Raw genomic sequence first — 26,363 nt, forward strand, 5'->3', positions numbered from 1 at the left:
CATACGACGTGGTATGCTCCCGTACATCCTGAGTGATACCGTCCCAGTGTAGTCAAATGCGGGACTGAACGAGGCTTCTAGGACTACCATATTCCTAATATCGGCTAGGTATGTAGAATCAGGAAAAGTCTTAACATTAAGTGAACCTGACTAACTAAGTCGGACTGAGTGAACTCTCCCGGGGGGTCTGTTCATTGCAGTGCATAGTAATATGCAGTCCTCAAGGTCTCACATACCGAAAGGGGAGTGGAAGGTATCGAAGCACAGGATAAGATGAGTGTCGAGGCGTGAGGCGCTTGAGGTAGAGTCGTGAAGATGTAATATCTTGTCGTTGCCATCGCAGTAACCAGGCTAAGTGATTGCTCGGAGGAACTTCCAAGAAATGGCGCCTGTGGAGAAAAGGCACTAGAAATAAACTCGTGTCACAATCCTTCAGGCCGACCAAGGTTATTTTCACCTTGCCTTTGATGTCACGCTTGATCCGAAGCACGTTTTTGAAGTTTGAACATTCCGTAAAGTCGCTAGGGGCGGGCACTTCACTGGGTATCGCAGGGCTGGAGCCTACCCTGCCTGGTTGATCCACGTCCAACATCACGGGATCCACATAGCTATCAATTTTGAGACCAGTTTTCTTGCGGACTTTATGCCAATCGCGCTCTTTTGCACGCAATTCTTTATGGGCCTGCTGGAAGAGCTGCGAAAATACTTCATTCCACACCGTCAAACTGAATAGGTAACTGGACATGCCTTGAGCCTTTCTGCAATAAAAGATCTTACCCTATGCAGTTCTCCGTGGGCAAGAGAAGCACGGGAATGAGTTGTCTTTGACAGATTTTTCCTGACCACGGGAACACCAAATATGAAGCCAGATCCAATCCATCTCGGGATAACGTGCAGAGGCCTTGAATTGGGAGGCCACGGAGGTGTGTCGCCCATAGCCATGGAAAAAAAGCGAGTTACTGGAGAGAGGCCAGTGCCGTATACAACACTACCGAAAGACGCGATGTAGCACACAATGAATGTGTCTGCGCTGAGACGTTGGAGGACAAGGCAATATTTGCTGATATCGGGAGCGCTGTCGTTAAGAACGCGCATGTATCGCCGTTCTATTGGCGTCAGTGGAAAGTTGTCACGGTCCAAGAATTCGTAGAAGGCAGCCGTGATTCCACCGCCACCATCGACGTGAGCGATTTCGCCTGGTTCAAAGGAGCACTGGGCCCTCTTCTTTTCCTCTCGGCTGAGGCCGCTCAAGTCAGATGCGCTCTTAGTTCGCATCGCGACATCAAACTCATATGCCCAACGAAGTCGATCCCATCGTAGATCAACTCCAAGCATGTACTGAGAGTAAAGCTGAGCCTAGCAATTCGAAAGAGAACGTACACGTGAATGACACGACGCGCGTAGCACGGGGATAACGTACCAAGCCACCGCAAATGATTCCCTGAACTGCAGTGCAGAAGGGTAGTTCACTGGAATGAGACCTCAGGCTGGTGAAGAATTTGTTATTACGGAACGTGTATATGATACTACGAAAAGTTGTACATATATAGCACGGTTTTGTTACAAAATAGCTATGTTACAAAGATCATGTACACTAACACAACAATTGTCCCTACTATGTAGGCCTAACCCATCAAAGTACCTTGGTATGAATGAGGACCGTAAGACGGACTGCGTCTTCATTACGATTGCGTGAGTCGCCTCAGCTCATACTTCCAGGCCTTTGAAAATGCTGTGCAGTGAGCAAATTTACAGTCGAGCAACAAACACGAGACACATGCCTTATGGCGCAACGTCCGGAAATCTTCTATAGCGACGATATGTACCATGTACCGGGATAATTTATGAAGCTCCCGGTCAGCTTGAGCCTGCTCTGAATGAGCATTCTTGAAGGCATGGATTTTTAGCCCTTCGTTTGGATTCAAGGCAAAATTCCGACTCTACGACAGCATTAAAGATGATAAAGATGGGCTACATCTTTCTCTTACCAGGTCATCCACGTGAATAGTGTTCTTCGCTGAACTAAAGAGGGAAGTCAAAGCATGCTCGATTGTCCAAATCAGAATGTGCTGACAATTGGGGAAAGTGATTCCAAATAATTTGCAGTGCCTTGACATGGTGTGCATATGGTTGGCCGTTTCGTTCTGTAAAGACAGTAAACATGCAAGTTTTGTCGAGGACTGCGCATCTTCAATCAGCTATGCGGGTGTTAAAGTTGGATAGTCACGGTCGTACCAAATGAAATCTGGAGTTGATGTCAGCCGTAACTTGCCACTATGAAAGCACAAATAAAACCTGATAATTCCTGGTAGATCCAACCATGCCAAGTTCCACGAGCTTCGCCTCAAGCCATATCCAGCTAGTTTGAGACCTAGTTGGGTGTGAGAGGTGGCGTTCATGAGGTGAATGAATCGTACCAGATGCAGATGTCGTAGTAAGGGTATATAGCCTCTAGAAATTCATGGAGGCCAGGCCTCGCACATTCCGCAGGAGGCAATGAGCCAGACGTCAGTGGTTTGGTGTCCAAAATAGCTGCATGAGATTTACTCTCGGGAAGTAAAAACACTCGAGAAATATTGACTTACTGTAATCAATGTCCAGCACAAGTAAACGCTTTCCATCTCGCAAAGGATGAATGATATTAATCTGAAGTTTCTCGGTTGCCTCTTTGACTTTGCGAATGTTTCGCTGGTCATTTTTGTATGTCGCAGCAGCAGCAGGGTTGTCAGTGAAGTCTACATCCAGATCATTGACAACGTCAGGAAGGAATTCCAACTCTGACTGTATGTTAGTACAGGCACCAAATATTTGAAAGATCGCGGGCTCACTTGAAGGGTCTTTGATCTCGTCACCTTCAGGGGTCCCTATAAGTGTAAATGATTTTCCTGCAATTCGTAGATCTGCGCTACGATCATGTGGTTCAGAGAAAAAACCGTGCAAGAAATTGCAAACACTAACATTCTCTCTTGATCTGGGGGTAGTTTTCCTTTTACTAAACCTAAAATTTTCTGCCTCTCTGGTGGAACCTTCGTCAAACTCATCAGCGAAGTCTTGAGATCATATACTCTAGACAACCGGAGTTAATACTGAGGATCCATGGTTCGCAGCAATTCGGTTCCGCAGCTTACCTATCTGATCCAAGGAGATCTACCTTGTACTCGCGTCCGGACCATTTGAAGGTGAGTGGAATCTTCATTTCAGGAATTAGTTCATCCTTCAAGTTGTGCATTCGAGTAAGTGCCACCAATCATATTAGCTTAGACCAAGCGTACCTCTAGCACGGTGGCCATACTATTTGCACTGCCTAAGTTGATATAGACGCGATTTTGAGTTAAATGTCGCGTGGCCTGCTGAAGCGCGTACGTACTCTCAGGTGGTAGGCCAGCCAAAGGACAAAGTCTTAGGTTGTGGCGAAGTCTAAAAGTACGGAAGTATTTGTCCCCAGTCAAGGTACCGGATCTAATGAACAACTACACCGGGTACCGGAGCCAAATTAGACCAGATGAGTACACGACTCGTCATGTTCAGGACTTGCACTTTACTTCTGTCCAAGCACAGACCACCCAGTCATCAACTACTAGAGTGAGTTTATCACCGCAGCTTTTGTGATTCACATTCATTATCGACGTGTGGATACATAGCAGAACATATTATACTGGCAGCAAGATATCGCTTTTGCAGAGGAGTTTCTCAGTCACGACTCCGAGTCTCTTCTCTAACTCCTCAACTAAGATGACGAACAGTGCTAGTGAAACTCCAAAGCTTACAGAGCCCCGTCTTTCAGCAAGTCTCGTTCTGATCAACAGTCACAACGAAGTACTTCTTGTTCAGCGCAACCCACAGGCTAATTCATTCGCTGGCCAACACGTAAGCAGAATCACTCTTCTGTAGTCCCTGTTCAAAAGCATCTGGAATTGGAGGTTTTTCCTGGCGGAAATTTTGACGCCAAGCAGGATACGTCCTTAGAATGGACTGCTATCAGAGAAACCTTCGAAGAAGCGGGGTTACTGCTGGCTTTGTCGGATACTCCGAGCACGTCACTCGACATCGACTTCACTCAGGCTAGAAAAGATGTCCATGGAGGACAAACGACGTTCTCGACGTTTCTTACAAACAACAACCTAAGAGCCGACTTAGGCGCTCTGCTGCCGTTTACTACATGGGTGACACCACCGGCAGCAGCCAGGTAAACAGGATCCTTGTCCCTTGTCCTTCAAGTGTATCTAACATCTAAGCAGACGATTCCGCACGGAGTTCTTTATCGCATTCCTTAAGGATTCTACATCGGGTGGGCTGCATTCAGGTAGACAAGAACACCTTCCGACTCCTGATGGTGGACAAGAAGTCATTCAAGCGCGATTTTTACGTCCAGAATCGGCCATAGAGGAGTACAGGAATGGGAAAATCGGCCTTCTCCCACCCCAGTACTACATTCTGGAAACGCTTCGCCTCATCCTTACTGGATCGTCCAATACCGAGAGCCAGAGAAATACAGTTCAGATGTTGTCTAGAGCTGCATTCGGACGGATGGTGATCAACCCAAAGTTTCTCCGTGTCAATAACGGAGTGAATCAAGCTTTCGTCTACGAGGGCGATGAATTGAGAGGTGGTCCAAAGGGTCGGCTACACCGCATGGTAGTGGGACGGGTAGGCACGGTACGGCATCACATTCTCGTATTTTTGGGCTTGCGTTGGTCTAATTGCTCATACAGCCATTCTCTCAGATGAATTTGCAGCGCAACTTTGACTTGTTCACTCAATGCCCGGTCGAAGTTGATATACCCAAACTTTAAGGACTTCATGTTGGCATACCCTCACGACTGTCATCAGTCAGTTCAATCATTATTTTCTGATACCGAGAACTACGCGATTGGTGTATTTAAAGAAAGTAATTTGGGCTACAGGGGGAGAACAACAGAGTAAAGGCTACAATGTATGACATGTAAAGCAATCTAGATGAAAGAGAAGAATAAACACAACAGAACCCGAAATTCATTATGCACCTGGAGACCTATAAGCGCGGAGATGAAAATAATAACACGAATCTAGTATCTGGGAGACGACATCATCTTTGATACGGGGATTCTAAATATTGAATATCTGATAATCGTATGCGACACCTTGACCCCAAAAAGATGGGGTGCAAGCGCCAATAGGCGCATCGCCAGTGCTGCCGAGCATAATGGCATTGACGTCAGATGCGTCAGCGGCCTGCCAATCGGCATATGATGAATCATCAGGGTTTGGGTTCCCGCTATACAAGAATGACTTATAACGGGCTTGCATTTCAGCAATCAGCGCTGACTGGGCCGAGTCAGGGTTAAGAGCAGTGCCAAACTAGTACAAAATATGAGTTATGAAAAATGGAACACAGCAAGTGTTTACTTACAACTATCTCAATATCATCTTGATGACAAATAACGCCCGGTTCGGTGCAGAAAGCGACAGCGGAGTTGCTGGGATAGCTAGCACCAACGGAGTACAACCCCACATATGCGGTGCCACCATTAGAAACCCAATTTCGCGCAAAAGTCCATGTCGCACATCGCCAGATCGAATCTGTGGCGAGCACTTGGAGCTGAGGACGGTAGTCATCGTTTTGAGTAGTCCCAAAGGCATAGCTTTGCGAGCCCATGAGAGCCTCATAGCGTGTCTCGCCGAACGAGGCGTTGACAATAGCAACGTACTCAGCTTCGGGCATGGGGCTAGGAAATGAACCGTAAATTGTATAGCCTCCTTCGTCAAGAACATTAGAAAGCAAGATGGGCTTGGAAACCCGGGGGAATGGTGAAGTTGAGTCCAAGGTCGAGGTGATAAAGGTGCCGTCATTCACAACACGCATTGGCTCCGATTGAGTTGCGGCTGGGACGATGTAAACAGAGCTGTTGTATTGCCAAAGACCAGCACCATTGACGATATCATCCGCGGTTAAAGCATTCAGGCATGCTAAGTCGGTTGCAGTACAATTAAGGTTTGACACGAAATACTGCTGAAGTTGGACTTGATCAGATGATGACAGGAAGCCATAGTCCTGACACAGTAATGAGTCTCACGTTCCTACCAGTGACGTGCATACCACTTACCATAGGGTCAGACTGCAAAATCGCAGATTGAAATAGTGACTGTGCAGAAGGCACAGCAAGAAGAGCACGAATCAAATTTGCACCACTGCTTTGACCGGCTAAAGTGATCTTGCTCGGGTCGCCGCCGAAGCTAGAAAGCACAGTCGCCAAAAATTTGAGAGCATTTACAGCATCTCCCAGACCAAGGTTGGTCTGATTGTTGGGAGCAACGAAGCCAAGCTTAAAGGAATCGTGTGAGTTGACAGTGACATGGATTGCCTACAGTGAAAACACTTACAGCTCCCAGGCGGTACTGAATGACCGCAACGATCGAGTCAGTGGCAAGTGCCAGTGCAGATCCATTTAAACCGGGATCGGTGGCGGAACCGACCATAAAAGAACCTCCATGAACCCTGCCAGAATATATGACGGTCACCATCGCCGAAAAAAATGATCGTTATACGTACCACATCAAAGTGGGTACACAGCTGTCTGCGTGTAAGGTAGTAGGAACATAGAGAATCATCGACATGCAATCCTCGGTGAATGTGGAGGTATTCGCATATGGCTGCGGGCACGTAAGCGGCAGCGCTGAGACATTCGTAGAACCATTGCTATCGATGTAGTGTATCTCATGTGATCAGCAGCAAATGAGACGTGATGTAATTAACGTACGGGAGTGCCCATGTAGTCACCATAGCGGATGGGGACCAGCGTTCTGCGGAAGCATACTTCGCAGCAAACTTGTTAACACCCGAGACATCGACTGTACCCTGTGCTGCGCCCAGGGGGGTATTGACGGATGTTGCAGTTGACCCGGTTCGTAGGCAAAGTTTTTGAGCCATTCTCGCGTGGACGAGATGGCAAAACCAACTTTTGGAGTCTAGCGACGGAAGTGGTAGTCCCCAACTTGAGAACTCTCGCGAAACAGGGGATGCATGTGATAGTGACGTGAGCAGCGGTGACAAAAGGATGCAGGTGATTGTAAACAATACCATGCTTTTAGTCTAGGGACAAAATGAATGAATTCATGATTCAGAGAACGGAGGAAATTGACCCACACGTAGAGATTCCCGACACTGTTGCTGGATAGGGAAGTCAACTTCAACGAACCGCGTTAAATACAGAATCCAGCTTGCCGTGACAAGCTAAGTATCCCAAGTACGCAAGGTGGTAAGGAACGACTGGTTGGCGACAAGAAAATATATAGACGCCTGCGGCCCATCCATGATGTAAGTTACTTCGGAAGACGAGATTTACATCCGTATGGAACAATGCCCCGAACAGAATAGGCAACATGACTCCAGGCAAGCGCTCGTTCGACGTTGGTATTATTTTGCCATGGAGTCCTTGTTCCCAAAGACGTAAATGGTATATGTAAACCGAATTGCTTGGACCTTCTTCGGTTCTGTGACTAGTATGAAGTCCTGCATTTAAACCTTGAGACTCACGAAGCACAAATCTACATAAGCCACATCACTTAATCCCTTTCATCTCGCGAAGTAGTCCGTAAAAGTGAATGTAGTGAAGGACCTAAGTGGCAAAACCTGTATCGCAGAGTGCCTCGCAACCGCAAGCTCATCGAGCCCTAGAATCCTTTGACAGATGGGCCTTTGTGGTACAAGGTTGTCCTAGAAAAATCAGACATATTCTTAGAATCCAACGAACTATTTTGAGGGGCGGCGGTGAGGCAAATATAAGAGTTAACGTTAATCACGGACCTTGCGCTATGCCAAACCACGCGCAGCTGCCAGGTAACTGAGCGTCAGAGGACCTATCAGCAGTGATCCGCAACGACTTTGTTCCTAAATTTTGTTTGCGCTGTGTAGATGATAGAAGAAACCATCAATCTCCGAAACAGGCACAGTAGTTCATTTTGGAGGAGGATCATCGCTGCCTCAACTGACTCGGAGCCAGGGCCCAGGAGGGGCAGGGAAAAAATACAAGGAGTGCACCGGTTTAGCGCGTGCGTGCGGCAATGTTTAGAATACAAACACAGTTCAATGAGCAAGTGAGGTGGCGAATTGGAATTGGAATTAGCACCGCTGTTTTTGTTTCAGCATAAACTGGGCAGAGCTCTGTCGTGGTCAAAGACTGGCACGACATACTAGGGCACTCTGATGGAAGTTTGGTCCACGTGGTATAATTCCCTTTTTGTTTCCAGTGCAAGGGCGATCACGTGCTACGGAGAGTTTCATGGCGTCCTCCATTCTACCAACAGCGTCAAGCGCTTTGCCCGTGAAAATGTAGGCTTTTAGCCACCATGAACGACCTATAAAATCAATAACAGAACTCGCTTCTACAGACTCACGGTAGGCTCTGCAGTAGGGTCCATACGCGACCTTTTTCTGAAAATTAAAGCCATCGACGCGAAGCATGGTAAATTTGACTGTGTGCTCTGCATCGGCGACTTCTTTGGTCCCTTGAAAGAGCCAGGGGTTTTGGAGGATGGAACAGATGAAACCGAGCAACTTCTGAATGGTGATATTGAAGGCAGGTACACGTTTCATAAGTGCTATACTTTGACTCAACCCGCTCTCAGTCCCTCTGAAATGTTACATTATGCAAGGAGAGAACCCCCTACCTGATTCTGTGATAGAAAAATACGCCAAGACCAGTGGAGAGCTATGCAAGGATGTATTTTTACTGAGTGAGTTTTGTCTTACATCACACTTTTTTGTGGTATGAGTTTGAGTTTGACCGAGTTGCCAGATAAATCAGGGGTTATGACGACCGCTCATGGTCTTCGGATAGCTTGTCTAGGTGGCATCTACAACCCAGGCATCTACACCACTGCTGAAGCCCCTCCTGTGCGTGCTTGTTCCAATTTTTCTCAAGGTAAGCGCTAATAATCATATTCTAGGGGTTCGCATCTCCTTTCTTCTCCACCCACACCGTCGAACGCCTCCTCTCCAACACTCTAGTCAAATCATCCTCAAAATCCCAATCCAAGAACCAAACGTATACCTCCCTTACCTCCATCCTTAACGCCTCTTCTTCCTCGCAGCTTGTCGACATCCTCATCACAAATGACTGGTCTGCATGCATCACACAGCACTCCTCGGCGCCTTTACCTTCTCCAGAGCTCTCATCTGAGGGCGCCACACCACTGGATGAGGTAATTAGGAAGGTCAAACCCAGATATCATTTTGCTGCCTTGGGTGGCCGGCCGCCACAGTTTTGGGAGCGGGAACCTTTCGTGTGGGATGATGAGGCAGGAAGGGTTTCCAGGTTCGTAAGTCTTGGTGCATTTGGTACTGAAGTTACGGGCGGTAAGAAGCCAAGGGTACGTTGGAACTTCCGTCATGATATCAAATCATTGAAATAAATTTAACCATGTTCGCAAACAGTGGTTTTACGCATTTTCAATCACCCCACCTTTACCGTCAAACCTCGTTGCAGCCCGCCCCACAAACGCCACCAAAAACCCCTTTACTGAATTAGCTCCCAGACCCCAAAAACGAACGCTCGAAACATTCGAGACAACAGAGAATTTCATATGGGGAAACGTCCCCCAGCACGGCAAGCGTCCACGAACAAGTGAGTACTCAACTTTATTCAGCACACTTCATCTAATCAAAGTAGATGCGCCACAAGGTGAGGAAGGCAAGCCGCCACCAGGGTACAAATGTCGGAGGTGTGAATCTACTGAGGTTCCTCTCTCCTACCTCACCACAATTTGCGCTAACCTCCTGTAAGCACTTCATCACCTCTTGCCCCGAACGCCAGAAACCTCCCGAAGGATATGTGTGCCGTATCTGTAATACGCCCGGGCATCTCGTACGTGACTGCCCTACGCGCCACGCTGTGGGTGATACAGGTGGGCGAAAACCACGCCCGGGGTATGTGTGCCGTGCGTGTGCCAGCGAGGAGCATTACATTGAAGACTGCCCGGTTGCTAATGCAGGGCAGCGTGGTGGGGAGCGAAGAGGGAAGAGAGATCAGATCAAGGAGATCGGACGTGAGCATAATCGTTTGAATGTAATTCGTGATGCTTATGGCCTACAGCCGATGAATGCTGGTTCTGTCTATCTAATCCCAACCTCGCGTACGCACTTTTTCGTTACCTCCCTGTTGCACGTTAATCCATGCTCGCACAGAAAACATCTCATAGTCTCTATCGGAAATGAGTGCTATGTGACGCTTCCAAAGGGTCAAATTATTCCTACACAATCCAACGCCGACGGAAATAATAGCAGCATTAGTACTGTCCCAGGTGGAGGTCACGTCCTCATCGTACCTATTGCGCACCACCCAACGTATAACACCATCCCCGCTGACATCGCACCTCCAATTCTAGAGGAGACTGATAAGTACGTGATCAGTGTCCTCTTTCCTCATCTACCGACTCTGTCATCTGACAACTACTCCATAGATACAAGTCTTCGCTCCGTGCTCTCTACGCCGCCCACAACGCAAGTGCCGTATTCTTCGAAGTCGGACGTCTGAGCACAAAAGGAGGGCATGCACATGTACAAGCCGTCCCTGTGCCTATCTCGCTCGCGGGGAAGGTGGAACAGGCGTTCAAGTCTCAGGGAATCAATTTCGATGGCACATTGGAAGATTGTCAAAGTTCAGGACTACCAGGCGGGGGGGGTAGGAGCTATTTCAGAGTGGACTTGCCTGATGGGAGGTCATTGGTCCATCTGATCGAGGATCATGCGCCGTTTGGGGTGCAGTTTGGCAGGTGAGCGGGCCGTGGTGATTTCCTTGTCCTCTTTCTTGTCTTTGGTATATCGTTTTGCCGCGGGAAGGGGGTTAGACTCATGCGTTACTTGTTCTTGTTCCCGTTTCTGTTGCCTATCTCCGTCGTCGTGGATCATGCTCTTGTTTTTGCAATCGCTGATGGAACTCTGGTATCATTTACAGGCAAGTTTTAACCGACATACTAGGTATCCCTGATAGGGTGGACTGGAAGGCATGTATGCTTCCCGAGGAGGAGGATAAAGCAGATGTAAAGGCATTCAAGGCTGCGTTCGCGTCTTTTGACCCGTCGATGTGATCACCGTTCATTGCGACTACGCTTGTAGGGTACTGGTTATGACATATTGTGCTTCATGCTGCCCTGGTCATCAATCGAAGTCATACATCAAGATATTGTTTTATTGATTCCTGATCTGACCAGCAAGTCGGCTGAGCTACGACCTGCTCAGCGTGCACACTGCACAAGTGCTTTCCAAGGCCGTCTGTTGGTTGCGGATCCTATCCTCAACAGTGACGGCCTATGGCAGATCGACAGTTTTGTTCTCACAAATATGACTGAGGGATCTACGTGTTGCCCATGATGGCACCTTCCCCCACGTCTCTATAAAGCCCATAGTACATATCGTTTTCTGACCTGCCTCCCTATACATCTGTACAAGTCTAAACAGTAAATGATTGGTCGACGCTACATACAGAGCTAGCCTACTGGGGATGATACAAACAAACCGGTATCTTTCGAAATTAATATACTGTCCAAACCATTTGCCATTTCTATTCTCAGTCATCTATAACGATTCCAATACCAGCCAGCGTACGACCACCATGGGGAGGGGGGGAAAGTCTATCACGATTTAGACGTTGATTTCAGAACTGCTCTCCAAGCTCTTCTTATAGCTGTGTCCCATCTTCTTGGTGCCCCCCAGTCTTGCAGCAGCAACCACCCGACCGATGGCGTCGAGACCTGTGTGCCAGGCTGACGTCAGCATCCATGGATAATATAGAAGGATAAAAGCAGACGGGAGAACAGAGGAACCAAGTGCGATATTAAAAGTGACAGCAAACTCACCCTTGTCCAAATCCTTCATAGGCGGCCCAAACGACAACCGCACGTAGTGATGACACGGGCTGTTGAACAAGTTCCTACGGTGTGCCGGGTTGATATCGAAAAAGATACCCGGAATAACGATCGTTTGCTCTTTCAGGAGCTCTTCAAAGAAGGTCTGACACATTGAGAAGAATCAGCGTTTGTTCTTTCCCTTCCGTCCTTGCTTGGTCTCCCGTGGTTCAAAGACAGGGGAGGCGAGGATCATACATAACAATTACTCACCAAACCATTGTTAAGCGGAGGAGGTAATTTCTCCAAGTTCAACCAGACGTAAAACGTCGCTTGGGGAGGAACTTCCACGTCCAAATGAAGGGCATGCAAGCGCTTCAGCACGTGGTCCCGCTTGGCTTTGAAGTGTCTTTGAAGGGCAACCTATTTCATGTCAGCTTGTTCCTTTGCTACATCTAATAATCGGCCCACCTTCTCTATCTTGACACGTGACGGCTCAAGGAGTGGGAGGGCTGCAAGTTGCATGCTGCACAAGGGTTCAGTGAATGTTAGAGAGATGAGGGAACGGGATGGCACTCACGGATGATTCGCACCCCCATCAAGGAATGAACCCGATTGTGAAAGTGCGGTGATGAGGTTCTTGGGCCCAATGACCCAGCAGACACGCCAACCTGGTAGACGCCAGTTCTACCGCATTGTATGAATTAAGCTTAAGGGAGAATGCACAGTGAAGGTGTGTCAAAAACGCACCTTGGTCAACCCGTCTATGATAACTACAGAATCACTATTTACATCCTCGACATATTCGGCAGAGGAGATACTCTTTCCGATATCTTTCTCATTGTCGGGGTAAATGTACCAGGAGTAGAACTGCGAGATTTTAACCGTCAGCGTTGGGCGAGAGGTGGCTGAAGGGAAGGGACATACCTCATCAAGAATGATCGTCGTGTTCTCCCGGCTGAGCGAAACGAGCTCTTTGAGGTCTTTGCCACTTTGATCATCAAGTATCAGATATGAAAAAGTGGAGAAAGATAAGGGAAACACGCACGCAATCACTTGCCCCGTCGGGTTCCTTGGGTTCGAGGCAATGACGACAGCAAGGCCTTGAGTAAGGATGTCTTTCTGTTAGCACGATTAATCAGGGTGTGTTGATGCGAGTTTCGTTAGAAACAAACCTTGGTCTGTTCGATATCAAGGCGGTATTTATGCTGTGTAACGGAATCAATTCAGTAACTTGTGGTATACATCTTATGGAGTATGGGTACCTTGGGATCCAATCTGAATTAATCCAAGAATTCGGTCGGTCTAATATAGGTCAAGGAGGATGAAAACACGCACGCAGTGGGAACAGGTACGAGTCGCTTAAATGCACTTAGGACTTGGTCGTAGGCAGTATAATCTGGAACCTGGTATGACTATATGCGCGAATTTTGGTGAAAAGACAAGGAAGCCAGAGAAGCGACCCATACACAATAAACGTCACCAATGACAGCTGCGACACGGGAAAGCCCCGCACGTCCACCGGGCACGATACAGACATTTTCGTATGTGTACTGACTTGCTTTGCCCTTACGGTAAGTATCGTTGTAGAGGTGAGCTACTGCTTCACGAAGTTCTGGTTGTACGATTGGTTTAGCGCTGATCGCGTTCACGGACCAAGAAAGATTGACCTTTGACACCCGTTGTGGGTGCATACTCCAAAGAATCCACAGGTAAGGGAATATTCTCTGGGCGGGGGGGAGCATTCGGGATAGGGGCCTACTTCTGGGGCACCCTGACCCAAGTTTGCCCATTCGTGAGAATTAGCATAGTTGAAACCGTTCGCTATAGCGCGATCTGAACAGTAGATAACACCGGTGCTGCCAGGGTGCTCGATACCAGGAACGGTTTCTTCATCCTAAATGACGGGTCAAGTCACGTGATGTAAAGGAAGGCAAAAACCTACAGGGTTGATAGTCTGAGGAAGGCCTAGGGCGGGTTTGGGCTGATGACCAACTTGTTGACGGAATATCTGGGAAAGAATTAGGCGACAACGATATATGAGGTCTTGGGAGGTATAAGTACTTGATGAGCTTCGGATTCTTTCTCATGATGGAAGATTTTCATGACTCCATGGACCTGATTAGAGATAGTTTTGGAAGAAGGGAGACGGGGGAGGTGGAGGTGAACGTGCATGGATGAGACGGTTAGAGATAAGGGAAGGAAGAATGAAAGCAAGTGAACTTACGACGTCTCTTAAGGATGGAGTGCCGCTACGTGAAGGGTAGGCACTGTTGGGTCTAGTTGGGGGTTTGGACATGCTTCTAGCGTAATAGAAACAGAGAATGGGCAGAGGGCAAGTTTATAAGGGAACCAATAGCAGAATAATTATGGATGGTTCAAGACGTCTGGCAGATTCTTAATATATATAATATTATTCACTGCTTTTGGGGCTCTGCTGGCATGCCAATATCAGCGGAATCAAAGAAATATTTGATATCCTGTGCCAACTCCAATAATAACTGGTGCGTGCCTATCCAAACATAGCCAGAGAGGCCCCAGCGCATCGTGGTCCTATCTACCGCTTGCAGAGTCGCAGAGAGTCCCCTTGTCGGCTAGCATCCATTGCCGATTGACGGCCAGGACAAGTGATTGTGGCAGTGGATATGAGAATTCCATGTTCAACGCGACTTTGCAGCGTCATGCTCCTACGATCGTGTCGAGGCCCAGCTGCAGGAGTATCCCATCTGATAACCCAAGTTCACGAGGCAATCTGACGCAACAATGGTTCATATATTCAAGCTCCGACTCTAGACCAGAACCCACCGTTGACCATATAACAAGAGCATTAATTTGTGAGGTGTATATAGAGTACCGTGCTCCATCAGTTGACCGGCCGACCCGGAAAATACCGCCATGCATATGCAGCGTCGGATCTTACTATCGAGCCTAGCCTTGTGATCGATATACTTCTTGAACCCAGATATCAGCCTAGAAAAAAAGATTCCCTCCTCAGACACCCACCTTAACTACGCTTTGACTTTCCACTCAGTGACTCACCGCTAGCCTTCAGTATGTCGTCAACGCCTTCTAATAAATTTTTACCGAGCCCAAAGACCGTTGCCGTACGTCTTTTCTATCGCAATATACCCTGAAATACTGACTTCTCATCTTTTCAGATTGTAGGATGTCCGTTTAGGTGAGCATTCCAATATCGGCTGCTACTCGGGTGTCGGTAATCTTACGGCACCGCCGGCTATAGCGGTGGTCAGGTCTGTTCTCTCAATTCTCTTTTCTGAATCACCTACTCACTTTCTTTTCTCTCAGTCGAAACTTGGCGTAGACAAAGCTCCTATCCACCTCGTCCAGGCAGGGCTCATCAACGAGGTCGAAGAACTCGGATGGCGCGTCGTTTTTGACGGGCACCACCAATTTGAGGATATTTCTACCCCACCCGATGGCATACAAGTTAATGTCACAAGTGACCCCGCTGTTAATACGGCATTAGACGCATCCATCGCGAGATTGAGAAGCCCTCTGCTCGTTGCACAGGTATGCGAGAGTGTCGCATCTGCCGTGCAGGCTCATGCAGAGATGGGACACCTCCCCGTCACCCTCGGCGGAGACCATTCCCTAGCTATGGGCACTATCTCCGGAACCCTAAGGTGAGCCCGTTTACATGAGTTGCTGCCATTGTTGTAACATTCTACCCACAGAGCATATGACCAAGCTTGTGTCATATGGATAGATGCTCACGCGGATATCAATACCATCCATTCTACCGACAGCGGAAACATCCACGGCATGCCCCTCTCCTTTCTCCTCAAGCTCAACCCCCCTGCCCCGTCTCCAGATTCAGTCCTTGCAAAGTTCGACTGGGTCTCTCACCTCCCTGCTGAGCGTCTCGTCTACATCGGATTACGGGACGTGGACAGGGGCGAAAAAGAGATCTTGAAGAAACACAGCATCAAGGCGTTTAGCATGCATGAGGTTGATCGGTAAGTTTGGGATCCGGTGGAGAGTACGGCGCTTACGCTGATTGTACTTCACCTAGCTATGGCATTGGCAAGGTGGTCGAAATGGCTCTCGACCATGTGAACCCACAAAGAGACCGTCCTATTCACCTGAGCTTTGACGTTGACGCGCTCGACCCAAGCGTTGCGCCTAGCACGGGGACACCGGTGAGTATCTTAGTATCCTGGCACGTACTTTTTGAGTCAGCCGTGCCTTCTGAGCGCTTTGGTGACTTAGTGCGTGCTGAGAATGAAATGAACAACTTTTGCTTATTGAAGATGTGAGAATGCGCACGAAAATGGCCCCTGCATCTTGGCCCTGAAGGGGCGCTTAGAAAATACGCCACCTATGAAATTGGCTTGTGCAGACGCTTTGTAGTGCGCATGCCCCGGGTGTTTTGATCCGTGTCAGGAATGTCCAAGCCCACGGCGGGTAGATATTGTATTCCTAAACAAATTAATTTCAAGTCAAATTAAATGTCTTAATGAGCAGAACTAACCGAAATCCTGCAGGTGCGCGGTGGGCTCACCTTCCGTGAAGGACACTACATCTGCGAGGCGATTCACCAGACTGGGTTGCTCGTCGCGTTCGACTTGATGGTACGTGTCCTGACCTACATCTTTGCTCCATTGACTTGATCTGATCTGATCTATCGCACGCAGGAGGTCAACCCCACGCTTGCAGATGCTGAGAGTGTACGCCAGACCGTGACGGTGGGGTGCTCATTGGTCCGTTCTGCTTTGGGTAAGTCGTCCATCTGTTGCCACGTTTGTTGTTTGCGCGGTTGTCCAATATTCTTGAATGGGGATGCACGACCGCACATGCACTTTCGAGCATCCACAGGGACTACCTACGATGTGGATTATCAATGACGCTCATTATCTATTCGTCACACAGGCGAAACCCTTCTGTGAACTGCAAGACTCGTAAACTAATTTCGATGTGACGATGTGATATGATCTAGTGGCAGTGAGTCACATCCACTTCTTAAACATTTTGCACAGTGCGGTAATACCGAAGTAAGGTGTTGATGTATGATTCGATCTCCGCGCAGACTGTTTGTGGATTGGCAATCAGAGACACGTGCTCGTTCACGTGCCACATCGTTGGACGTGACATCTCCTATTCGTATCGTTAACCATGCGACTCCTGTCTGATCTGTTCGTGTTGATAGATTTTTTCAATCAAATTATCGAGCATGCAATGTCCCATGTCAATAGCTGTCGGCAGCATCTGAGGAAAACGACGAGTCCTTGTGCACGAAAAAATTCCATGAACAGGCGCAGCTAAAGACGAAATCGAATCTGAAATTCTGGTGCACCGCGTCGCGTTCAATGACCTTGAGAAGAAAAATGAGTTGCTGCATATATCTCCTAAACTATTTGGAACTTCGGAGGACGACAATCCAATCAATTAAGTTTTCCGAAGTCGTGCAGCGAAATATCCGGGTACACTGCGCGTTGTGCTATTGTCCGTTGGAAAAATATACGGTCTGTGTAAGGACTCCCTTTGTATACGTCGCTTTGCTTGGGCGACACGTTGTGATCCACAAAATGAAAGGGGAAGGTACGTCTAAGTTGCTTTAAATGTTTAAAGCGGAAATTCAACAGTCTAAAAGCCGAGTACTTGTGTTTCTTCTCTCTTCATCACTACTCTCTTCTGCATACCGCACTTCACTATCTAACTTGTATACTTACTCTCATCCACTTTGCTTCTCTGCTACTACGCGCTAGGACCTACCGCCACCGAAACACTCTCCCTTCGTCAACATGAACAACTCTTCATCTTCTACGGGACATGCACCTTCCGGCCACAATGGCACTTTCAACGCGTCGACTCAAGAGCCGCAGGTCCAGCCTCAAGGAGGCCAACCGCCTTTCCCATTGCAGCAGCCTCAACTCGTATTCAATCCACCTCAGCCCCAGCCCCAGCCCCAGCCCTCCTATCCACCGACGTACCCTTCTAATGCGCCTGCCCTGCAAAACCAGAATGTCCCTGGGCCGTCTCTTTATGCACTGAACGAAATCGCCAAAGAGACTGCGGGGCTCGCCGGGAGAGGACTTCCAAGTCTGCCCCCAACGTGGAACGCCGGATATGCTCCTCCGCCTCCCATCCCCTACAACCCTCAAGGTCCCATGCATCAGTGGCCAGGGTACGGCTATCACGCACCCGCACCAAATTATTATGGTGGCTACCCCGGACCTCAAGCTCATGGTGCAGCGCCTGGTGCAGCACCTTATCCTGGTGCCCCAATGCAAGCCCCCCCTGCTCCTGCTCCTGCAGCGCAGGTCCCGCTTCACCAGCAGGTGCAAGTGATGGCGGATGCTGCACCAATGCCGCAAGTACCATCTGTAGGCCCAGTGGAGGGAAGTTCTACGGGGAGTTTGAAGAGGAAGGCGGATGACATGACCGAAGGCACGAAAGAACAACGTCATCGTCCTCAGGACGATCCAGATTTTGTGAGTCTATTTTATTTATTTGGTCTTCGCCATCCGACTGACGGCTGTTTCATCAGGAACGCGTGCCGCCGGGTACAGATGGGAAAGAGAGGTGGAGATGTCTTAAGGACGCATGCAAAAAAAGTCGTCCGATGCTGGCGGCCAGCGTTCATAACCATATAACGAATACGGTCTCACATGGTGGATTAACTGAGTATGTATGCGAAGCGTGTGGTGCCGTGTGAGTAGTACTCCTCTTATTTCAAATGTCACCGTGGGCTGAGCTGTTGATTCTTATAGTTTCAACCGCCAAGATGCGTTGAAAAGGCACCAACGCTCTCAACAGTGCACCAGAAATAGGGAGAAGGCTCTGGCTCAAGCAAACTCTCAAGCGCTTGGTCCCATCACGTTCGCATCTTCCTCAGGCCCTGCATCGAGCTCGGCGACCCAACAATCCTTGCCCCCGTCTGTGACCCCACCGCATGTTGTTCGGGTCGCTGGGAATAGCACATCTGGCGCTGCGTCCTCCGTCGCGATGTCTCAGCAACAATTCGCCTTCAAAGTCCAAGGACCTGCATCAGGCTCTACGAATCAACAATTCCTACCCTCGCACGTTGCCCCACCGCATGCTATTCAAGCCGCTGCGAGTAGCACGTTTGGCGCTACAGCCCCCTTCGCCATGTCTCATCAGCAATTCACCTTGAAAGCACAAGAGCCTGCATCAAGCTCGGTGAGTCAACAATTCAGTCTGCAGGCTACACGAACTGACGCAAGGTCGATGATCCAGCATGTCCCAACCTGGCCTGCGTTCTCGCAGAAATTTCCATCTCTCCCCGAGAACACTCAAACTTCATTCAAACCGACAACTGTGCAGCAGCCGGCTGTCGCACCCCCGTTGCAGGCCTTCCAGAGTACCCCGAACCAGACTTCTTCTACTCCCCTCCCATCTGCACCTAAACCACAACCCGCGCAGCCGTCATCTGGCCATGCTATACCAATCGTCGCGAGTGATTTCTCATTGTCAATTTTCAAGCAGACCGCTGCTCCCCTCCAACCTCCTTTGCCGCCCTCGTCTCTTCCCCCGTCTGAGGATGTAAACGATGACGATGATAATGATTCATCCGGTTTATTCTCAGAACCATCCTCTCCCACACCATCAAACGATGCATTCGACCCTTCCATGTACCTGTTCTCCGCACCACCGTCTCCCTCTCCTGGCTGAGAAAGCGATGGATGCTCCTGTGCCTTAATGTAAATGCAATGGCGCCTCTCTTTGACCCCATTCGACGGGTCTGTTCTCAATATTGATTATTTATTCGATGTCGAGCCAGCGCTCTTGGACTGCCTTGTGTTCGGTTTCATTGTCGTAGACTTCACATATCTTCACATGACATCGTGCATCGTTTGTTCCTCATTTATTTTGGAATAGACACAAGTACCTATACCAATTGGAAGTATACCCCATGTAACAATATCATAGTCTTGATGACACGCAACAGTCTGAACATATGACTCGAAGGAAACCCAATCCCGACCGCAAAGAATTTTGCCAGGGGATGTTCAACCCAGTTTATGCTAGACCTGATTGTACGAAACATACATGCGTTTGCCGGAGACATCCCCGAAGCAATTACCACAAGCTAATTTTTTTTCTTATTCGAATTACATGAATTCGACATAACCCACCGCGGCGACTTTGATCAAGTAAGTTATGCCTCAGTGAGGCCCTGCCTTGCACATTACAAACTAAGATATATACAAATTCAATGTGATACAATGCTATCAGATTCCGAGAGATATCGCTCATCTAAAAATCTTATGCACGCCTGTCATGATTGCTCAAACACGGTATTGTCCGGACTAGGGACGATTGAACGACTGTCTACTACTGTCCGAAAGCAGCCTGGAGTACCACTGAGGTATCATGAGGATTTGAACTGCTCATTGAACTCCCGTCCTATCAGCATCCTCCTTATCTCTTGCGTCCCGGCGCCCACCGCATACAACCTAGAATCGCGTAAAATGCGACCCATGGGATAATCTAGTTCAAATGTGAGTAGCAGCCATCACGAAATCACAGATAATTCAAACCATTGATGTATCCGTTACCGCCGAGGCATTGCATGCCTTCCAGCGCGACCTCTATGGCTTTCTCGGTAGAGTAGAGGATAGCACCAGCGCAGTCCTAGCGGTATAAAATAAGGAACCACCAGCGTTCGGATTCCCGGTCTTACTTACTCGACGACTGATCTGACCGCGGTCACAGGCTCTTGCAACAGCATAGACATACGCGCGACTTGCATTAATACTTGTATACATATCAGCAATCTTGCCTGGAAAACCTTCATCAGTCGTTGTGTCGATCGTGGAGCCTGGTCAACATACCCTGCATTAATTGGAATGTTCCCACAGGTTGTCCAAACTGCTTGCGATCGTGAACATATTCTACTGCATAATCAAATGTAGCTTGCGCCAAACTTCAGGAAGTAATATTGAGTGAACAGTTTCGAACGTTTGATAAAATAACCCTACCCTAAGGGACCGCCACTCAGGACAAGACGTTCAAGGTCAAGCCCAGACATTAAGACCCCTGCGCCTTTGTTAACCTGGCCAAGGACGTTCTCTTAGGAGTAGCAAAAGTTGATAAGTTTTCCACCATTGAGTACATGAGAACAAACCTTCTGGGACTTTGCAGTTATCGAAGACAAGTTCGCAAGTATCACTGCCTCTCATGCCAAATTTATCGAGCTTCTGATGCGTGGAAAAGCCTTCGAACGTATTCTCGATAATGAACGCGGTGATGCCCTTGGAACCTCTCTCAGGAGCGGTCTTGGCGTAAACGACTAGTGTTGATGCTGTTGGTCCATTGGTAATCCTGCGGGACTGTTAGAACAATTCACGAACGATACTGTTAAATTATCACCAGAACTTGTTCCCATTCAGCTTCCAACCACCGTCTATTTTATCTGCCCTCAAACTCATGCTGACTACATCACTCCTAGTTCACTGTGAGTCGTCCTCTTCGTGCATCATAAGTCAATCAACTTGCCCGCTGCCAGGCTCGCTCATAGCCAAACTACCCACTTTCTTCCCAGCAATCAAGTCAGGGAGGTATTTCTGCTTTTGAGCTTCTGTTCCATGACGATGGATTTGATTCACACATAGGTTCGAATGCGCGCCGTACGACAGTGCAACAGAGCCAGAAGCACGGGAAAGCTCTTCCATTGCCAAAGTGTGGTGGAAGTATCCAAGGTCCAAACCACCATACTTTGACGAAACGGTGATACCGAGTAGACCCATGTCACCAAGTTTCTCCCAAACGTCCTGACAATGCGCTTGAGTACGAGAAGATCGACATCCTTTTATTAATACTCACTGAAGGGAAGTTGTTGCTCTTGTCGATTTGTGCAGCACGCGGGGCAAGCTCCCGTTCGGCAAACTCGGCTACTGCATTGCGGAACTAAGTTATACTGCTGAGCTGTAGCTGAAGGCCATGATTTCATTGGCATACCTCAGCTTGCTCTTCTGTGAGCCCTGCTATATCAATGTTGTACGTTGAGATTTGGCGCGACCTTTGACTAGTAGTGATTATGGGTCGGAGGTTGCGGTGTAGGTTGCGTGCTGTAATAAGCCTACCGGATTTTAAGGCCAACATACTAAATAGAGCTTCAGATTCCAAGACGAACAAGTTGTAGAAGCGAAGGGGTTTTGTGAGTATATCAACGCTGGTCGTCCGGAGCGGAACATAGCCGTGAGGTCGAACATAATTATACTTTCGCGTATTCTTACAGCAGTTTGCATAATGGTAGAGGCCGGCGGTATTTCCAAAAAAAATGTGCATTTATTTACAAAAAAGTAGCGCTACAAAGATCGATTTTTATCTCAACAACGAAGCAAGCTATTGACATGGTCCAAGCGACAAAACTGATCAGAAAAATCGAACGCAGACGGCCAGCGAAAAAACTAAGCGATTTGGTGAAGTTCGTAGTCACCTGCTCTCAGAGCCAACAGTCTACAACAATACTTTTTTCTCCAGTCAAACGTCTCCCTTACCCCACTATGAAAGGTCACAAATCGTCGCAAGAACTATGCGAAATTATCATCTGAGTGCTACCGCTCCTTGACACATCCGAAATCATGGCATACACTGGTGCAAGAAAATCGACGATTGAAAGGGTTGCGCGATGCTATAAGTTCACTGGGAAGCCGTAAAGAAAGCCAGAGTGGTAATAGTGGCAGAACTCGAATGATGGACTTGGAAGATATTGAGGTGCGTCCATATTTAATCTCTTTCTGCACAAATTCTGACATAACAAAAGTACATGCATGGCCATTTGTCCCGCAGCTGTGATATGTATCTAGACGAACTCCGTGATGAGATTAGCCAGGCTCGCGGGAAACACCTGTCATTGTCCACAATCTGGCGAACACTTCATCGCACGGGCTATTCAAGGAAGAAAGTTAGTGTCTTGACGCTACAGCTGCTCTGACGTCTGGGACAGACCTGGATCCACCTGGCACTGTGGCCGCTGACAAAGTGCTGGACTTTTTTGGTGGAATGGGCTGTGGCCGTGGTTTAGTCTTTGAGACGACTTCCTGGCTTGGAGGATGTTCTGCCTGTGTACCACTGGGGGCTGTAATTGCTTTTTCAGAGGACAACTGCATTTCCGAGGCTCCTTGACCTTGCGCACTCGGGTAGAAGCCTTTGCCATCCTGCGAGACAATGTAGCAGACCGGGAAAAGTGAGATGTGTGTGAATTTAGTTTTTATGCTAGCGGACATGAGGCAAGTGTCCATTTCGCCAAATCATTCCATCCTTTCTACAGTCTTCTGCGCCTCATTTTTCTGATCAAGTTTGTATCTTACCGCTTGTCATCATCTTGCTTCGTTACTGAAATAAAAATCAATCTTTGTAGTTCTACTGGCTCTGAGAGCAGGTGACTACGAACTTCACCGAATCGCTTAGTTTTTTTCGCTGGCCGTCTGCGTTCGATTTTTCTGATCAGTTTTGTCGCTTGGACCATGTCAATAGCTTGCTTCGTTGTTGAGATAAAAATCGATCTTTGTAGCGCTACTTTTTTGTAAATAAATGCACATTTTTTTTGGAAATACCGCCGGCCTCTACCATTATGCAAACTGCTGTAAAAAGAGAAAAGAATGTCTAATCGTGTCACGTGAAGGAAGTAAAACATAATATGTCCTTGAACACTGCAAGTGAGGCTGTTGCAATTGGGCTTGGCGTTGCAACGTTGGCTGCCACACGTTTGCAGGTACCAGTGTCCATGGTTTTTACAGCCTTATGTACTATATAGCTGCGTTTCCTCGCCCTGTTGCAAACCCGAGGAATCAAACTGAATTCATTGCAACTCGCATGACCTTCTATAGTGCAACCCAGTCAGGTAGGTATCCTGCTTTCATGATTTTTCATATTTATCGTTCAGGCACTTCTCAGGTAATCATGAAAGGCTTACAGTACCACCCTTTGATGTTCTTGACACTCTTAACCCGGCCTCCACACATGCCTCGGCCCTGGTTGAAATTATCGGAGGGATTGCTCTGGGAGTTTTGGTTATCTGGCTATTGGTCGTTCGCAGGTGCAAACTGAAAGCAAATGTCCCATCGGATGGGACTTCCGAATCCGCCCCTCTTCTAAACCCAGACCAAATACGAGCTGAACTTCTGGTGAGGAACATTTGGGTCCCCACCGCAGTGAACTTGGCTGATTGACTGAACAGAGAGATCATTTTGGCAGCAACGCATTACTCTGTTCCGTCTGTGAACATTTGAATTTTTACCAGATCTTCCTTGATGGCATCCCAGAGACAGAGGAAATCCCACTCGATTCCCTCTCATCCATCTTACAAAAGTCGTACCAATGCAGCTTCTGCCGCCTCATATCCTTTCACGTCCGTCGAACATGGATGTTGGACCAGATCCCTGATGTTGATCTCTCAGGGATTCAATGTCGGCTGTTCTCGATGTCATGTGGTTGTCTCCGGGGGCCCTTTTATCCTCGACCCAAATTTCGTTGCTACCGTCTCCACGTCAGTATGGAGGGTCTAAGGGAATTTTGGGAGAGATACCCTACTTCAAGGGCGACAGCACGTTCGCTTAGCATCTACCTCATGCAAGAAGATGCTTCCAAGTTCGGAAGACCAACCGATCTTCATAGTCGCAGGGTGAAGGACACTGTAGACATCGACCTGGTAAAGAAGTGGATCAAGCTGTGCCAGGAGAACCACGGGGATGAATGTCATAATGTGTGGAGAATGGATGATGAAGAGGATAAGAATTTGCCGAAACATGTGAGATTGGTGGACGTGGTCTCGATGACCCTGGTTCCCGCACCTTCTGGCTGTTGTTATGTTGCCCTCAGTTACGTGTGGGGAACCGTCAGCACAGAGTATCGGACGACGACGAATAATATAGCGGAGCGCTCCGCACCTGGCGGGTTGAACACGGCAATCTTTCCAGAGACCATAACTGATTCCATTCTATTCACTCGACAACTCGGTCTCCGCTACTTATGGATTGACGCTCTATGCATCATTCAAGATTGTTCGCAGGACAAAATCGCTCAGATAAAATCTATGGATTTAGTTTACGGCCTTTCTTACCTCACGGTAATGGCAGCTGGCGGCGCGTCGGCTCGAGACCCTCTCCCAGGGTGCCGTCCACGAACTAGAACACCAAAACAGCATATCGAGGTTGTTCAAGGACTTCATCTCTGTGTGGGACCTCCAAGACTTCAGGATGCTCTTGCTCTGTCCGTATGGAATACGCGTTGTTGGACTTATCAAGAGAGCGCACTTTCGCGCCGACGGATATACTTCACTCAGCAGCAAGTCTACTTCGAGTGTCGGCGTGATGTCTTCTGCGAAGACATCGTCGCCGAAAGCAAAGGTCAAGAATTCTCCAATAACTTTCTTCAGCAATCGCGTGGAGAATACTTCCCACAGGCGGACCCCTTTGGGAGTTACATGTGGGCCGTCAAGGAGTGTACACGACGCAATCTCACCGTGGAATCAGACATTATCGATGCTCTCACTGGAGTGACAAATGCTTTGGCGATAGGCTTTAGCCTCGGTGACCCCGCTAGAGTCTTTCACTGCGGAATGATGTTGACGGATCTGCATCAGGCGCTTCTCTGGCAACATGACCCACACACACCTCGCGCTCGTCGTTCGCTCCCTGATGGAGTTGGTTTACCTTTACCTTCTTGGACATGGGCTACGTGGTGTGGCGCTGTTGACTACACGTCGGAGCATCGGTATTATGGTATCGTCAACGGTAGTGGCGAACCGTCGGTGGTAGAAACGTTTATTAATTCTTGGTATATCGTGGACCATAGTGGTAAAACAGTGGAGCTTGATGTTCGCCGGGTTTCCCGGATCGTATCGAATCCCATGAAAGAGGAGGAGAAGTTGGCATATTCTCCTCCATCAGGGATTTTAGACTCAACGGAGCTGACGTTAGACATCCATCGACCGCTAGCACCAGGCACCCTCATTTTCCGCACAACTTCCAGCCACTTTAGCATTGCATGGCGAGGTAGCGAAGAAAACGATGATTCAGGTGCATCTCTCCACCATGGTCTCTTCAATATTCTCTCCACCACACCCCCTCCTATTTGGGTTGGCACTGCGGTCTTGCCATTGGACCCTATGCCTCCTCTGTCCCTCGAGTTCATCGTTCTTTCCCGTACCGGTACGCGCCGCGTGTACGACGAACAGAGTCTCAGGTATTACCATGAATGTGTGTTATATGTCATGGCGGTCAGTCAGAGTGAGGGCTTGATGCAACGTGTTGGGTTGGGCGTCATCCATGAAGTCTCCTGGAATGCTTCACAGCCGAAGGAAAAGGTAGTGTTTCTTCGATGATGGCAAGCTGTGATAGTGTATTTCGATTGTTGAAAGGATCTCCAAATTCATTATTATTCGGGTTGTATACGGCCCCGCATATACCTCATTCTCTGATCTGCCGCAGATGCCATCGTTCTGTTTTATATTTCGATTTCTACTTACTTATGTAGGATGCTCGTGTGCAACCTCCAAGCAGGTTCTACGGTTTATTGAGGCCTCCAATATATACAGATACGAGTCAAACTGAGAA

General features: G+C 48.3%; 11 protein-coding genes across 11 annotated transcripts; 6 read left to right on the forward strand and 5 right to left on the reverse strand.

The window, feature by feature from the left end:
• Positions 1-11: 11 nt before the first annotated feature.
• Positions 12-1,480, reverse strand: F5891DRAFT_56487 (uncharacterized protein). The gene is made up of 4 exons (XM_041372295.1): positions 1,421-1,480; positions 748-1,356; positions 156-694; positions 12-104 (listed from the first exon to the last, which is right to left on the reverse strand). The coding sequence occupies exons 2-3, from the start codon at positions 1,333-1,335 to the stop codon at positions 221-223; spliced, it is 1,062 nt and encodes a 353-aa protein (XP_041229428.1). The 5' UTR covers positions 1,336-1,356; positions 1,421-1,480; the 3' UTR covers positions 12-104; positions 156-220.
• Positions 1,481-1,488: 8 nt separating this feature from the next.
• F5891DRAFT_1015475 (HAD subfamily IIID h) lies at positions 1,489-3,491 on the reverse strand. The gene is made up of 11 exons (XM_041360879.1): positions 3,273-3,491; positions 3,129-3,214; positions 2,959-3,066; positions 2,829-2,905; positions 2,586-2,777; positions 2,418-2,532; positions 2,287-2,371; positions 2,075-2,181; positions 1,989-2,022; positions 1,782-1,940; positions 1,489-1,721 (listed from the first exon to the last, which is right to left on the reverse strand). Exons 1-11 carry the CDS (start codon positions 3,288-3,290, stop codon positions 1,683-1,685), a joined length of 1,020 nt encoding a protein of 339 aa, XP_041229429.1. The 5' UTR covers positions 3,291-3,491; the 3' UTR covers positions 1,489-1,682.
• A 241-nt stretch (positions 3,492-3,732) lies between these two features.
• Positions 3,733-4,793, forward strand: F5891DRAFT_1184800 (NUDIX domain-containing protein; the record flags this gene model as incomplete). Its single annotated transcript, XM_041366489.1, has 4 exons — positions 3,733-3,867; positions 3,921-4,186; positions 4,239-4,656; positions 4,713-4,793. The coding sequence occupies 4 exons, from the start codon at positions 3,733-3,735 to the stop codon at positions 4,791-4,793; spliced, it is 900 nt and encodes a 299-aa protein (XP_041229430.1).
• A 292-nt stretch (positions 4,794-5,085) lies between these two features.
• On the reverse strand, positions 5,086-7,060 carry F5891DRAFT_946642 (Carboxylesterase; the record flags this gene model as incomplete). Its single annotated transcript, XM_041374688.1, has 6 exons — positions 5,086-5,337; positions 5,390-6,031; positions 6,084-6,302; positions 6,361-6,475; positions 6,530-6,676; positions 6,738-7,060. 6 exons carry the CDS (start codon positions 7,058-7,060, stop codon positions 5,086-5,088), a joined length of 1,698 nt encoding a protein of 565 aa, XP_041229431.1.
• A 1,089-nt stretch (positions 7,061-8,149) lies between these two features.
• On the forward strand, positions 8,150-11,171 carry F5891DRAFT_1104639 (CwfJ C-terminus 1-domain-containing protein-like protein). Its single transcript, XM_041363632.1, has 12 exons — positions 8,150-8,308; positions 8,368-8,555; positions 8,605-8,712; positions 8,775-8,872; positions 8,926-9,348; positions 9,413-9,602; positions 9,645-9,715; positions 9,762-10,023; positions 10,071-10,110; positions 10,163-10,375; positions 10,438-10,749; positions 10,932-11,171. The coding sequence occupies exons 1-12, from the start codon at positions 8,259-8,261 to the stop codon at positions 11,062-11,064; spliced, it is 2,088 nt and encodes a 695-aa protein (XP_041229432.1). The 5' UTR covers positions 8,150-8,258; the 3' UTR covers positions 11,065-11,171.
• Positions 11,172-11,179: 8 nt separating this feature from the next.
• F5891DRAFT_1208591 (pyridoxal phosphate-dependent transferase) lies at positions 11,180-14,119 on the reverse strand (the record flags this gene model as incomplete). Its single annotated transcript, XM_041369118.1, has 16 exons — positions 11,180-11,727; positions 11,833-11,986; positions 12,094-12,243; positions 12,292-12,346; positions 12,401-12,507; positions 12,571-12,690; positions 12,748-12,811; positions 12,869-12,942; positions 12,996-13,028; positions 13,155-13,235; positions 13,290-13,435; positions 13,491-13,547; positions 13,594-13,717; positions 13,766-13,831; positions 13,885-13,938; positions 14,048-14,119. The coding sequence occupies 16 exons, from the start codon at positions 14,117-14,119 to the stop codon at positions 11,618-11,620; spliced, it is 1,467 nt and encodes a 488-aa protein (XP_041229433.1). The 3' UTR covers positions 11,180-11,617.
• A 535-nt stretch (positions 14,120-14,654) lies between these two features.
• F5891DRAFT_56521 (Ureohydrolase) lies at positions 14,655-17,129 on the forward strand. Its single transcript, XM_041372296.1, has 9 exons — positions 14,655-14,924; positions 14,979-14,998; positions 15,062-15,071; positions 15,127-15,464; positions 15,516-15,797; positions 15,854-15,980; positions 16,326-16,412; positions 16,476-16,557; positions 16,711-17,129. Exons 1-9 carry the CDS (start codon positions 14,874-14,876, stop codon positions 16,725-16,727), a joined length of 1,014 nt encoding a protein of 337 aa, XP_041229434.1. The 5' UTR covers positions 14,655-14,873; the 3' UTR covers positions 16,728-17,129.
• A 554-nt stretch (positions 17,130-17,683) lies between these two features.
• F5891DRAFT_1015568 (uncharacterized protein) lies at positions 17,684-19,714 on the forward strand. Its single transcript, XM_041360880.1, has 4 exons — positions 17,684-18,272; positions 18,329-18,492; positions 18,552-18,981; positions 19,039-19,714. The coding sequence occupies exons 1-4, from the start codon at positions 17,949-17,951 to the stop codon at positions 19,471-19,473; spliced, it is 1,353 nt and encodes a 450-aa protein (XP_041229435.1). The 5' UTR covers positions 17,684-17,948; the 3' UTR covers positions 19,474-19,714.
• Positions 19,715-19,946: 232 nt separating this feature from the next.
• Positions 19,947-22,061, reverse strand: F5891DRAFT_1015570 (acyl-CoA dehydrogenase NM domain-like protein). Its single transcript, XM_041360881.1, has 10 exons — positions 21,763-22,061; positions 21,628-21,711; positions 21,301-21,575; positions 21,175-21,249; positions 20,930-21,126; positions 20,784-20,874; positions 20,637-20,728; positions 20,490-20,584; positions 20,343-20,436; positions 19,947-20,292 (listed from the first exon to the last, which is right to left on the reverse strand). The coding sequence occupies exons 1-10, from the start codon at positions 21,904-21,906 to the stop codon at positions 20,174-20,176; spliced, it is 1,266 nt and encodes a 421-aa protein (XP_041229436.1). The 5' UTR covers positions 21,907-22,061; the 3' UTR covers positions 19,947-20,173.
• Positions 22,052-23,213, forward strand: F5891DRAFT_1015576 (uncharacterized protein). The gene is made up of 5 exons (XM_041360882.1): positions 22,052-22,317; positions 22,360-22,459; positions 22,485-22,521; positions 22,571-23,104; positions 23,168-23,213. The coding sequence occupies exons 1-4, from the start codon at positions 22,158-22,160 to the stop codon at positions 22,739-22,741; spliced, it is 468 nt and encodes a 155-aa protein (XP_041229437.1). The 5' UTR covers positions 22,052-22,157; the 3' UTR covers positions 22,742-23,104; positions 23,168-23,213.
• A 154-nt stretch (positions 23,214-23,367) lies between these two features.
• On the forward strand, positions 23,368-26,285 carry F5891DRAFT_57260 (heterokaryon incompatibility protein-domain-containing protein). Its single transcript, XM_041372325.1, has 3 exons — positions 23,368-23,650; positions 23,704-23,933; positions 23,987-26,285. The coding sequence occupies exons 1-3, from the start codon at positions 23,551-23,553 to the stop codon at positions 26,129-26,131; spliced, it is 2,475 nt and encodes an 824-aa protein (XP_041229438.1). The 5' UTR covers positions 23,368-23,550; the 3' UTR covers positions 26,132-26,285.
• The last annotated feature ends 78 nt before the right edge of the window (positions 26,286-26,363 follow it).

This window comes from Suillus fuscotomentosus (genome assembly GCF_016647785.1).
Source record: "Suillus fuscotomentosus strain FC203 chromosome Unknown F5891scaffold_11, whole genome shotgun sequence".
Classification (NCBI taxonomy): domain Eukaryota; kingdom Fungi; phylum Basidiomycota; class Agaricomycetes; order Boletales; family Suillaceae; genus Suillus; species Suillus fuscotomentosus.

Coding starts and splice junctions, on each gene's coding strand:
- F5891DRAFT_56487 (XM_041372295.1), bottom strand. CDS start 1,335: ATGCTTGGAGTTGATCTACGATGGGATCGACTTCGTTGGGCATATGAG. Junction 695..747: donor TTATTGCAGAAAGGCTCAAG/GCATGTCCAGTT, acceptor GTATTTTCGCAG/CTCTTCCAGCAGGCCCATAA.
- F5891DRAFT_1015475 (XM_041360879.1), bottom strand. Junction 2,906..2,958: donor CCCCCAGATCAAGAGAGAAT/GTTAGTGTTTGC, acceptor ACATGATCGTAG/CGCAGATCTACGAATTGCAG. Junction 1,722..1,781: donor TCCGGACGTTGCGCCATAAG/GCATGTGTCTCG, acceptor GCATTTTCAAAG/GCCTGGAAGTATGAGCTGAG.
- F5891DRAFT_1104639 (XM_041363632.1), top strand. CDS start 8,259: ATGGCGTCCTCCATTCTACCAACAGCGTCAAGCGCTTTGCCCGTGAAA. Junction 8,309..8,367: donor AGCGCTTTGCCCGTGAAAAT/GTAGGCTTTTAG, acceptor TCGCTTCTACAG/ACTCACGGTAGGCTCTGCAG. Junction 10,111..10,162: donor CTATCTAATCCCAACCTCGC/GTACGCACTTTT, acceptor ATGCTCGCACAG/AAAACATCTCATAGTCTCTA.
- F5891DRAFT_56521 (XM_041372296.1), top strand. CDS start 14,874: ATGTCGTCAACGCCTTCTAATAAATTTTTACCGAGCCCAAAGACCGTT. Junction 14,925..14,978: donor CGAGCCCAAAGACCGTTGCC/GTACGTCTTTTC, acceptor TCATCTTTTCAG/ATTGTAGGATGTCCGTTTAG. Junction 16,413..16,475: donor TCGTCGCGTTCGACTTGATG/GTACGTGTCCTG, acceptor TATCGCACGCAG/GAGGTCAACCCCACGCTTGC.
- F5891DRAFT_1015568 (XM_041360880.1), top strand. CDS start 17,949: ATGCATCAGTGGCCAGGGTACGGCTATCACGCACCCGCACCAAATTAT. Junction 18,273..18,328: donor CTCAGGACGATCCAGATTTT/GTGAGTCTATTT, acceptor CTGTTTCATCAG/GAACGCGTGCCGCCGGGTAC. Junction 18,982..19,038: donor AAGAGCCTGCATCAAGCTCG/GTGAGTCAACAA, acceptor TCGATGATCCAG/CATGTCCCAACCTGGCCTGC.
- F5891DRAFT_1015570 (XM_041360881.1), bottom strand. CDS start 21,906: ATGTTGGCCTTAAAATCCGGTAGGCTTATTACAGCACGCAACCTACAC. Junction 21,250..21,300: donor ATGAGCGAGCCTGGCAGCGG/GCAAGTTGATTG, acceptor ACAGTGAACTAG/GAGTGATGTAGTCAGCATGA. Junction 20,437..20,489: donor GCGGTCAGATCAGTCGTCGA/GTAAGTAAGACC, acceptor TTATACCGCTAG/GACTGCGCTGGTGCTATCCT.
- F5891DRAFT_1015576 (XM_041360882.1), top strand. CDS start 22,158: ATGGTCCAAGCGACAAAACTGATCAGAAAAATCGAACGCAGACGGCCA. Junction 22,318..22,359: donor CCCTTACCCCACTATGAAAG/GTCACAAATCGT, acceptor TTATCATCTGAG/TGCTACCGCTCCTTGACACA. Junction 22,460..22,484: donor TATAAGTTCACTGGGAAGCC/GTAAAGAAAGCC, acceptor GAGTGGTAATAG/TGGCAGAACTCGAATGATGG.
- F5891DRAFT_57260 (XM_041372325.1), top strand. CDS start 23,551: ATGTACTATATAGCTGCGTTTCCTCGCCCTGTTGCAAACCCGAGGAAT. Junction 23,651..23,703: donor CTATAGTGCAACCCAGTCAG/GTAGGTATCCTG, acceptor GGCACTTCTCAG/GTAATCATGAAAGGCTTACA. Junction 23,934..23,986: donor AAATACGAGCTGAACTTCTG/GTGAGGAACATT, acceptor TTGACTGAACAG/AGAGATCATTTTGGCAGCAA.